At 44.1% G+C, this 9934-nt stretch overlaps 1 protein-coding gene across 1 annotated transcript; it reads left to right on the forward strand.

The window, feature by feature from the left end:
* The first annotated feature begins 2696 nt into the window (after positions 1–2696).
* thnsl2 (threonine synthase-like 2) lies at positions 2697–9925 on the forward strand. Its single transcript, XM_020457328.2, has 9 exons — positions 2697–2805; positions 3242–3473; positions 3754–3948; positions 4096–4248; positions 4460–4699; positions 4869–5017; positions 5103–5228; positions 8264–8418; positions 8570–9925. Exons 2-9 carry the CDS (start codon positions 3251–3253, stop codon positions 8808–8810), a joined length of 1482 nt encoding a protein of 493 aa, XP_020312917.1. The 5' UTR covers positions 2697–2805; positions 3242–3250; the 3' UTR covers positions 8811–9925.
* The last annotated feature ends 9 nt before the right edge of the window (positions 9926–9934 follow it).

Consider the following 9934-nt stretch of genomic DNA (forward strand, 5'->3'; position numbering starts at 1 on the left):
TGACCCTCCAGGACTGGAATTCCCCATCTATGTCATTTACAGCTTAAGTGCAAGTTAGCCAATGTGCAGGTGCGCCCATGAGGCCACAAGTAAGTGTGGGTGTGTCTGGTTGAGCAACTCACCTTGTTCTTCTCTCCAGTCATCGTCTCCAGCTTAGCCCCCTGGCCAACTGAGAATGAGTTGACCATGAATTTGGTGTCTCAAATCAAATTGTATTGGTCACATACACATGGTTAGCAGATGTTCATGCGAGTGTAGCGAAATGCTTGTGCTTCTAGTTACGACAATGCAGTAATATCTAAGAAGTAATCTAACAATTCCCAAACAGCTACCTACTACACACAAATCTAAAGGGATGGCATATGAATATGTACAAATAAATGTTTGGATGAGCAATGGCCGAGTGGCATAGGCAAGATGCAATAGATGGTATAAGATACCGTATATACATATGAGATGAGTAATGTAAGATCTGTAAACATTATTAAATTGGCATTGTTTAAAGTGTCTAGTGAGTCTCTTTGTAGGCAGCAGCCTCTCTGAGTTAGTGATTGCTGTTTAGCAGTCTGATGGCCTTGAAGCTGTTTGTAGTTTGCCGCCGGTGATGCATTGTGTAGACTGCATCACCCTCTGGAGAGACTTGCGGGTTGAGGGTGGTGCAGTTGGCGATGATACAGCCTGACAGGATGCTCTCAATTGTGCATCTGTAAAGGTTTGTCAGGGTTTTAGGTGACAAACCAAATTTAAGCCTCCTAAGGTTGAAGAGGCGCTGTTGCGCCTTCTTCACCACACTGTCTGTGTGGGTGGATAATTTCAGTTTGTCTGTGATGTGTACTGCATGCCGAGGAACTTAAAACTTTCAACCTTCTTGACTACTGTCCCTTCGATGTGGATAGGGGAGTGCTCCCTCTGCTGTTTCATGAAGTCCACAATCATCTCCTTTGTTTGGTTGACATTGAGTGAGAGGTTGTTTTCCTGACACCAAACTCCGAGTGCCCTCACCTCCCTGTAGGCTGTCTCGTCATTGTTGGTAATCAAGCCACTGCTGTTGTGTCGTCTGCAAACTTGATGATTGAGATGGAGGCGTGCATGGCCACACAGTCATGGGTGAACAGGGGGTATAGGAGGGGACTGAACACGCTCCCTTGTGGGGCCCCTGTGTTGAGGGTCAGCGAAGTGGAGATGTTGTTTCCTACCATGACCACCTGGGGGCGGCCGGTCAGAAAATCCAGGACCCAATTGCATAGGGCGGGGTTGAGAACCAGGGACTCTAGCTTAATGATGAGCTTGGATGGTACTATGGTGTTGAATGCTGAGCTGTAGTCAATGAACAGCATTCTTACATAGGTATTCCTCTTGTCCAGATGGGATAGGGCAGTGTGCAGTGTGATGGCGATTGCATCATCTGTGGACCTGTTGGGGCAGAATGCAAACTGAAGTGGGTCTAGGGTGTCAGGTAAGGTGGAGGTGATATGATCCTTGACTAGTCTCCCAAAGCACTTCATGATGACCGAAGTGAGTGCTACGGGGCGATAGTCATTTAGTTCAGTTATCTTTGCCTTCTTGGGTACAGGAACAATGGTGGCCATCTTGAAGCATGTGGGGACAGCAGACTGGGATAGGGAACGATTGAATATGTCCGTTATCACAGCCAGCTGGTCTGCGCATGCTCTGAGGATGCGGCCAGGGATGCCGTCTGGGCCAGCCGCCTTGCGAGGATTAACACATTTAAATGGTCATCTTGAAGTGGTCTCCATTCTGCTTGATCTCACCTGCATCCCTTTGCAGACCTAAGGGTTGAGAAGGAACACAGTACACATGGAACTACAGTATGTATACAAGCAATTAGTTATTATTTTAAACATTGTAAACCCCACTTTACAGCCTATGGCAATGGTGTGCTGGTTCCCTTGGGATTACAATACAAATATATATTATTTTCTAGTTTGAATTTGTAGTGAAGACATCTTTAGATGAATGAATAACCGTAGCTGAGCACCATAGTTCGATTATAAATAAGACAGAAAAACTCAACTGACCTAGCAGTAATTTTTGGTGCAGGCATTAAGCCATTGGATACAATAACCATTGGGGGGGTTATTTTTAAGACCACAAATAACAATAACTGTAGCGACCCTGTGTTTATAAACGCATGCTTTTGTGACACAGTCGGTGCCACGCAGGGCTACCAGCCGGGAAGGTTGAGGGTTTGCCGAATACCATGGACGAGTTCACTTTGTTTCACTAGGCCTACACTACGATCAAACCCGGTTGCAGCTAGGGGGAAATCAGATTTTCAAAATGTTGATACCATATTTATAATTATATTAAATATATGGAACGAATTTTCAATTCAATATCATGGTTTGCGTTTTCAACGTCACAATAAATAGAATATGTAAATCTCAACCAACAGTAAATACATCCCTCCCTACCTTGTAGGCCTACCCAATAACAAAGGCTTGACAATCTCCGAATGTCATTAAACTTTTTGGTGTTTTGTAACAGATGTCTCTTTCCATTCATCTTTCCGCTTCATAGTTTGGATTGATTGATTAATTGATTGAATTTATTTGTCAGATAATATCAAAATGTGGTTGTCTCTTATTAAACTCCTTTGAATGCAGTTTGCTATAATGACCTGCAGGTGACGCTTTAGAGTAGATATTTTTTAAACGTTTGGCACCAGATTGACCTCTTTACTTCGAAATTCGAACTCTGGTGTTGCACCAATACAGTTCCCCGGGTCATCTCGTAGCTACAGTACGCTACTTCGGAGCTATTTCTTCTTATAGCAAGCGGACGGTAAATAATCCAAATTTAAAATTGTATGGACTAGATGCGATAGTCAGCAGCATTGAATTTACCTAACCATAAATTATTTCAAATAAATAAGCTATAATATGTTTTTTCAACAGTAGTTTACTGTAAACTTAAACTGACAGTTATGTTTTCTATTATGCTATGTATTAATAATGCAATGTAATCCCATAATTAAAAATTAACATGAACACATGTTTTTGAAACCACAGTAGGCTGACTGTTATGCATTATAATAATGTTATTACATTATAGTCCAATACTTACTTATGAACTGTTGATCCGTGTGCCCAGATAGATATGTCAGCCCTTGCATCCTTATTGTAAATTATTCTGTCAAATTGCTACAACAATGAAGCGAACTTAACCCAAAGGCTTATCATCATACTATTTTTCATCATACTGTTTTGACTACTGACAGGTGTCAGATATGCAGTACTGCAGCACGCGTGGCGGTGTCCAGGGTTGGGACTTTCAGGATGTTTTGTTATCGGGATATGCACCAGACGGGGGGATGTTCATGCCTGAGACCCTCCCCACCCTGACCCCTGATACCCTGAGGTCCTGGAGCTCCCTGTCCTACCCACAGCTAGTGACAGAGGTCTGCTCCCTGTTCATCCCTATAGAGCTGATCCCTCGAGCAGACCTAGACGGTGAGACCTGGAGGGTTTGGGTTGCTGAGTGACACGTTGATGGATTGATTGATGGTTGGAAAATATGGTACAGTTAGGTGTAAAGTGAAGAGGGTTTGGCACATGTTTTTTTTCCACATCTGGGTGTATATCAAAATGAAGCAACTCTGTTCATGTCCCTTCCGCACCACTTTTCCTTCACTCTCTCTCTCTTTTGTGTGATCCTTCTGCCCATCTCACTCTCTCAATCTCACTCTTTCACACCCCTCTCCGCTCTCTCTCTCTCCCTCCCTTGCCCCAGGCCTGGTGAGTGTGGCCCTGTCTGGGTTCGCCGTGCCTGGGGTGGTGAGCTTGGCCAGGCTGAAGGGTGGGCTGTGTGTGCTGGAACTCTTCCACGGTGAGACCCTGGCCTTCAAGGACCTGGCAATGACCTGCACCGTGCGCTTCCTCGACTACTTCCTGCGCAAGGAAAGCCGGCGCGCCATCGTATTAGTGGGTGAGAAGGGGCACTTTGGGCAGCATTTGGAGTGTTTACATGTTTAGTTACATGCTAGGTCTATTATGTTGATGTATATTACATCTTACGTGTCTTAATAGTGTCCTCCTATCCTCTTCCCTCCCACGCTGCGGCCTACCTTCCTAGGCACATCTGGGGACACGGGTGGTTCAGCCATCCAAAGTGCGAGAGGCCTTGGTGGGGTAGACGTGGTAGTGGTGTACCCCCGGGGCCGCATAACTCTTGTGCAGGAGAAACAGATGATCACCTGCCTGGAGGACAATATCCATGTGTTTGCAGGTTAGAGACAGGGCCAAATAGTATGCGGGAGCAATATTCTAAAGTGGCTTCCTCTCCTTGCCCCCTTCTTTGATAGTGAGAGATGATGGCCAATTCATGGGAAAATATAGGAGTTTTAGTCTTCAGTAATAATGTTCTTACCTTAACCTGTGATAAGATGGTATCATTGGTATGATAACACAACCCTAATTTTTCTCCCCTGCACTACTAGCGGATGGCAGTTCTGATGACATCGACGTGCCCATCCGTCGACTGTTTTCAGACCAGGAGCTGGTGAAACAACACAGCCTGATGAGTCTCAACTCAGTCAACTGGTCTCGTGTCATGGTGCAGCTGGCACACTTCATTTATGCCTACCTGCATGTGAGTGGGCTGGAGCAGGCAGAGACGGGGGCACCCCTACCCGCCTTGGAGATGGTAGTGCCCACAGGGGGGGCGGGGAATATCGCCGGTGAGAAGTTTTACAATTAGAGATATATTTATATTTCTTCCCTACTTTTTTTGCTCAAAGAGGAAAGGAAACTAAGCCATTTGAGAGTATTGGAACATAGCTCATGTTTTTCTCTGGTTTTCCTTAATCTCTCTTCATTCTTTGTCTGTCTCTCTGTCCCCTCTCTCAGCCGGCTGCATTGTGAAGCAGATGGGGATACCGCTGTGCCTCGTTGCCATGACGAACGCTAATGACATAGTGCACAGGACTGTGCAGAGTGGGGACTTTTCCATGGCAACCAATGTCACGCAGACCATGGCCCCGGCTATAGACATTCAGGTGCTGTGCGTGATGGCTCGTCACTTTGTTTAAGGTTTAAGAAGTGTGTGTGTGTACTGTGGCTAACACTGTGCTCTCACCCCAGGACCCCTATAACATGGAGCGTGTGTTCTGGCTGCTGTCTGGTAGAGATGGAGCCCTGGTAAAGGGCATGATGGAGGAGTTTCAGCACTCTCACAGACACACTCTGCCTGAAGCTCTCCACAAACAGGTCAGATGCATGAATACATAATTGACATGTTCTTGTAGAAAGATAAGTGCCCAGTACCGTTGGTTGTTTAATCTCTCAAATCACCACACATACTTACCCCTCCCCCCTGACATCTCAGTCAACCAGACAGGTCCTACAGGCCTTAGTTTTGTCACACCAGGACTACTGCCCAGTTGTGTGGTCAGGTGCGGCAAAGAACGACATAGGCAAATTGCAGTTGGTCCAGAACAGAGCAGCACTTATTGTACTTAGATGTACAGTACCTGTCAAAAGTTTGGACACACATACTCATTCAAGGGTTTTTCTTTATTTTGACTATTTCCTACATTGTAGAATAATAGACATAAAAGACATCAAAACTATAGAATAACACAAATTGTATCATTTAGTAACCAAAACAAATCCAATCAAAATGTATTAAATATTGTAGATGATCAAAGTAGCCACCCTTTGCTTGATGACAGTTTGCACACACTTGGCATTCTCTCAACCAACTTCACCTGGAATGCTTTTCCAATAGTCTTGAAGGAGTTCCCACATATGCTGAGCACTTGTTGGCTTCACTCTGATGTCTAACTCATCCCAAACCATCTCAATTGGGTTGAGGTTGGGTGATTGTGGAGGCCAGGTCATCTAATGCAGCACTCCATCACTCTCCTTCTTGGTCAAATAGCCCTTACACAGCCTGGAGGTGTGTTGGGTCATTGTCCTGTTGAAAAACAAACGATAGTCCCACTAAACGCAAACCAGATGGGATGGTGTATCGTTGCAGAATGCTGTGGTAGATATGCTGTTTAAGTATGCCTGGAATTCTAAATAAATCCCTGACAGTGTCACCAGCAAAGCAACCCTACACCATCACACCTCCTCCTCCATGCTTCAAGATGGGAACCACACATGCAGAGATCACCCTTTCACCTACTCTGCGTCTCACAAAGACACTGCGGTTAGAAACAAAAATCTCACATTTGGAACCATCAGACCAAAAGACAGATTTCCACTGGTCTAATGTTCATTGCTCGTGTTTCTTGGCCCAATCAAGTCTCTTCTTCTTACTGGTGTACTTTAGTAGTGGTTTCTTTGCAGCAATTCAACCATGAAGGCCTGATTCATGCAGTCTCCTCTGAAAAGTTGATGTTGAGATGTGTCTGTTACTTGAATTCGGTGAAGCATTTATTTGGGCTGCAATTTCTGAGGCTGGTAACTCTAATGAACTTTTCCTCTGCTGCAGAGGTAACTTTGGGTCTTGCTTTCCTGTGGCAGTCCTCATGAGAGCCAGTTTCATCACAGTGCTTGATGGTTTTTGCGACTGCACTTGAAGAAACTTTCAAAGTTCTTAAAATTTTCCGGATTGACTGACCTTCATGTCTTAAAGTAATGATGGACTTTCATTTCTCTTTGCTTATTTGAGCTGTTCTTGCCATAATATGGACTTGGTCTTTTACCAAATAGGGAAATCTTCTGTATACCCCCCCCTACCATGTCACAACACAACTGATCAGCTCAAACGCATTAAGGGAAGAAATTCCACAAATTAACTTTTAACAAGGCACACCTGTTAATTGAAATGTATTCTAGGTGACTACCTCATGAAGCTGGTTGAGAGAATGCCAAGAGTGTGCAAAGCTGTCATCAAGGCAAAGGGTGGCTACTTTGAAGAATCTCAAATGTAAAATATATTTAGATTTGTTTAACACTTTTTTGGTTACAACATGATTCCATATGGTTTTTTTCATAGTTTTCATGTCTTCCCTATTATTCTATAATGCATAAAATAGTCCAAATAAATAAAACCCTTGAATGAGTAGGTACGTCCAAACTTTTGACTGGTACTGTACATGGAGGGTGAATGCCAGTAACACACATGTCAATATCTCCTGGCTCAAAGTCGAGGAGAGATTGACTGCATCACTATTGGTCTTTGTACCAGGTGTTGAAGGTACCGAACTGTCTGTTCAAGCGGTTGGCACACAGTTCGGACACTCATTTGTACCACACAAGACATGCAACCAGAGGTCTCTTCACAGTCCCCAGGTCCAAAACAGACACGGTGAAACACACAGTATTAAATAGAGCCATAGAGCTCTCTGCCACCCTAGGTAACTCAAACTAGCAATAAAATCTGATTTAATAAAAAATCAGATGGCACGACGGGGACTGGGAAGAGAAAAACAGACATTTTAATGTATTTATTGTATTGTATTTTGCATTGATATGTGATGCGTGGTTGTCTCGCCTGGCTATCTTAAGATAAATGCACTAGCAGTGGGTCGCTCTGGATAGGAACATATGCTAAATTACTAAATTGTGATGTAATTGTAGTGCTATGTACACTGAGTGTACAAAACATTAAGGACACCTGCTCTTTCCATGGCAAAGACTGACCAGGCCAATTCAGGTGAAAGCTATGAGCCCTTATTGATGTCACTTGTTAAATCCACTTCAATAAGTGTAGTTGAAGGGGAGGAGGCAGGTTAAAGAAGGATTTTTAAGCATTGAGACAACTGAGACATGGATTGTGTATGTGTGCCATTCAGAGGCTGAATGGGCAAGACAAAATATTGTAGTGCCTTTTAACGGGGTATGATAGTAGGTGACAGGCACACCGGTTTGTGTCAACAACTGCAACGTTGCTGGGTTTTTAACGCTCAACAGTTTCCTGTGTGTATCAAGAATGGTCCACCATCCAAAGGACATCCAGACAACTTTTATAATTATGTATTTTTTATTTAACCTTTATTTAACTTGACACAACTGTGAAAAGCATTGTAGTCAACATGGGCCATCATCCCTGGACCTTGTAGAGTCCATTCCCTGATGAATTGAGGCTGTTCTGAGGGCAAAGGGGGGTGTTGGAGGGTGCAACTCAATATTAGGAAGGTGTTTTTAATGTTTTGTACACTTGGTGTATATTATGTATTTTATTTGTTGTTGTGATTTGTGTTTGGACCCCAGGAAGAGTAGCCGCTGCCTCGGCAGCAGCTAATTGGGGATCCTAATAAATACTACTCCTCCCCTCCTCTCTCTGTCTCCAGTTGTCTCAGGTCCTCACAGCAGGTGCAGTAAGAGATGAGGGGATAGTGGAGACCATGCAGAGATGCTGGAAGGAGAACCAGTATCTACTATGTCCCCACACTGCAGTGGCTGTGTGGCATCACTACCATTATCCCCCAACTGCAGGGGTCAACAGGTAAGAGACACAGACACACACACACACTTTTAGTGTTTTACTAAATAAACACATTTCTTAGTTGCAGGCTCAACCATTTACATAATGCATCATGGCTGCATACCGAATACCACTGTCTAACTCACAATTTTAAACCCCTTCCCCTGTCTAGGTGTTGCATAGCAACAGCCTCTCCGGCCAAGTTCCAGGCGGCGGTGCAGAAGGCAGGGCTGACCCTTGACCTCCCTGAGGCAGTGCGGGCTCTGGACAAGATGTCCACTCGCTACCTGGCCCTGGAGCGGGGCCAAGACTGGGGCAAGGACTGGGAGTGCATGCTGAAGCAACACATCCAGGCTATAGGCTCAGCCAGGCAACGTGGAGTGGCCTACTACTCAACTGTGGAGTGTAACTAGTTATTTAAGAAATTAGGCTTATGGATGCACACTGATAATTCAGATGGAACTGTTAACTGGCATTTGCCATGGATTATCATAAATAACAAACACATATTAACTGATGAGATTGTTTTATAAAGTGGATAATAGACAACTTACTGCTAATACCAGCAATAATATGCCCACAGTTAGATGTTTTATGTACTGTCTTGAAGAGATCAGTTTTATATGATCAGATATTGTTACAGTATAAGAAGATTTTTTATTGTATACGTTTGATCAGAATTCAGATGAAATGGTGTAATTGCCAAATGGTGTGTTTTGCAATCAAACTTCTGCACAATTTATTGTCTGACCATAAAAGTTGCAGAGGCAATCATGTGTGCAGGAGTAATTACAGTAAATGATTAGAACGGAGCTATGACGCCAGCAGCATACCACCCTGCATACCACTGCTGGCTTGCTTCTGAAGCTAAGCAGGGTTGCTCCTGGTCAGTCCCTGGATGGTAGACCAGATGCTGCTGAAAGTGGTGTTGGAGGGTCAGTAGGAGGCACTCTTTCCTCTGGTCTAAAAAAAAATATCCCAATTCCCTGTGTAGGTTGCTGTCTTTCGGATGGGAACTTAAACGGGTGTCCTGACTCTCTGAGGTCATTAAAAGACCCCATGGCACTTATTGTAAGAGTAGGGGTGTCCTGGCTAAATTCCCAATCTGACCCTCAAACCATCACGGTCACCTAATAATCCCCAGTTTTCAATGGGCTCCTCTCCCCTGTAACTATTCCCCAGGTCGTTGCTGCAAATGAGAATGTGTTCACAGTCAACTTACCTGGTAAAATAACAGATAAATAAAAATGATTAGGTTTTTATTCCCATCACTACATGTAAGAGAGACAGTGTGGTGGTGGGCATGATCCCTGTCAATATTGCCTTAAGAAATTTCCTGTGTACCATAGGCTTTAACATTCACTTCAGAAGACATAGGACTGTAGGTTTATATGGGTCACATGGGTTTCTCTCACAAGCTGTCGGTTTGTATCTTTGGATAAGACCTTTTACAGCCCGAACTCCTGATATATTGTACTGTCAGGCAGCTGAGAGGGACTTTGGTCTCATAAAGATGATGTCAGAGGTTGTTTGACTC

Source organism: Oncorhynchus kisutch, linkage group LG23 (assembly GCF_002021735.2).
Source record: "Oncorhynchus kisutch isolate 150728-3 linkage group LG23, Okis_V2, whole genome shotgun sequence".
Classification (NCBI taxonomy): domain Eukaryota; kingdom Metazoa; phylum Chordata; class Actinopteri; order Salmoniformes; family Salmonidae; genus Oncorhynchus; species Oncorhynchus kisutch.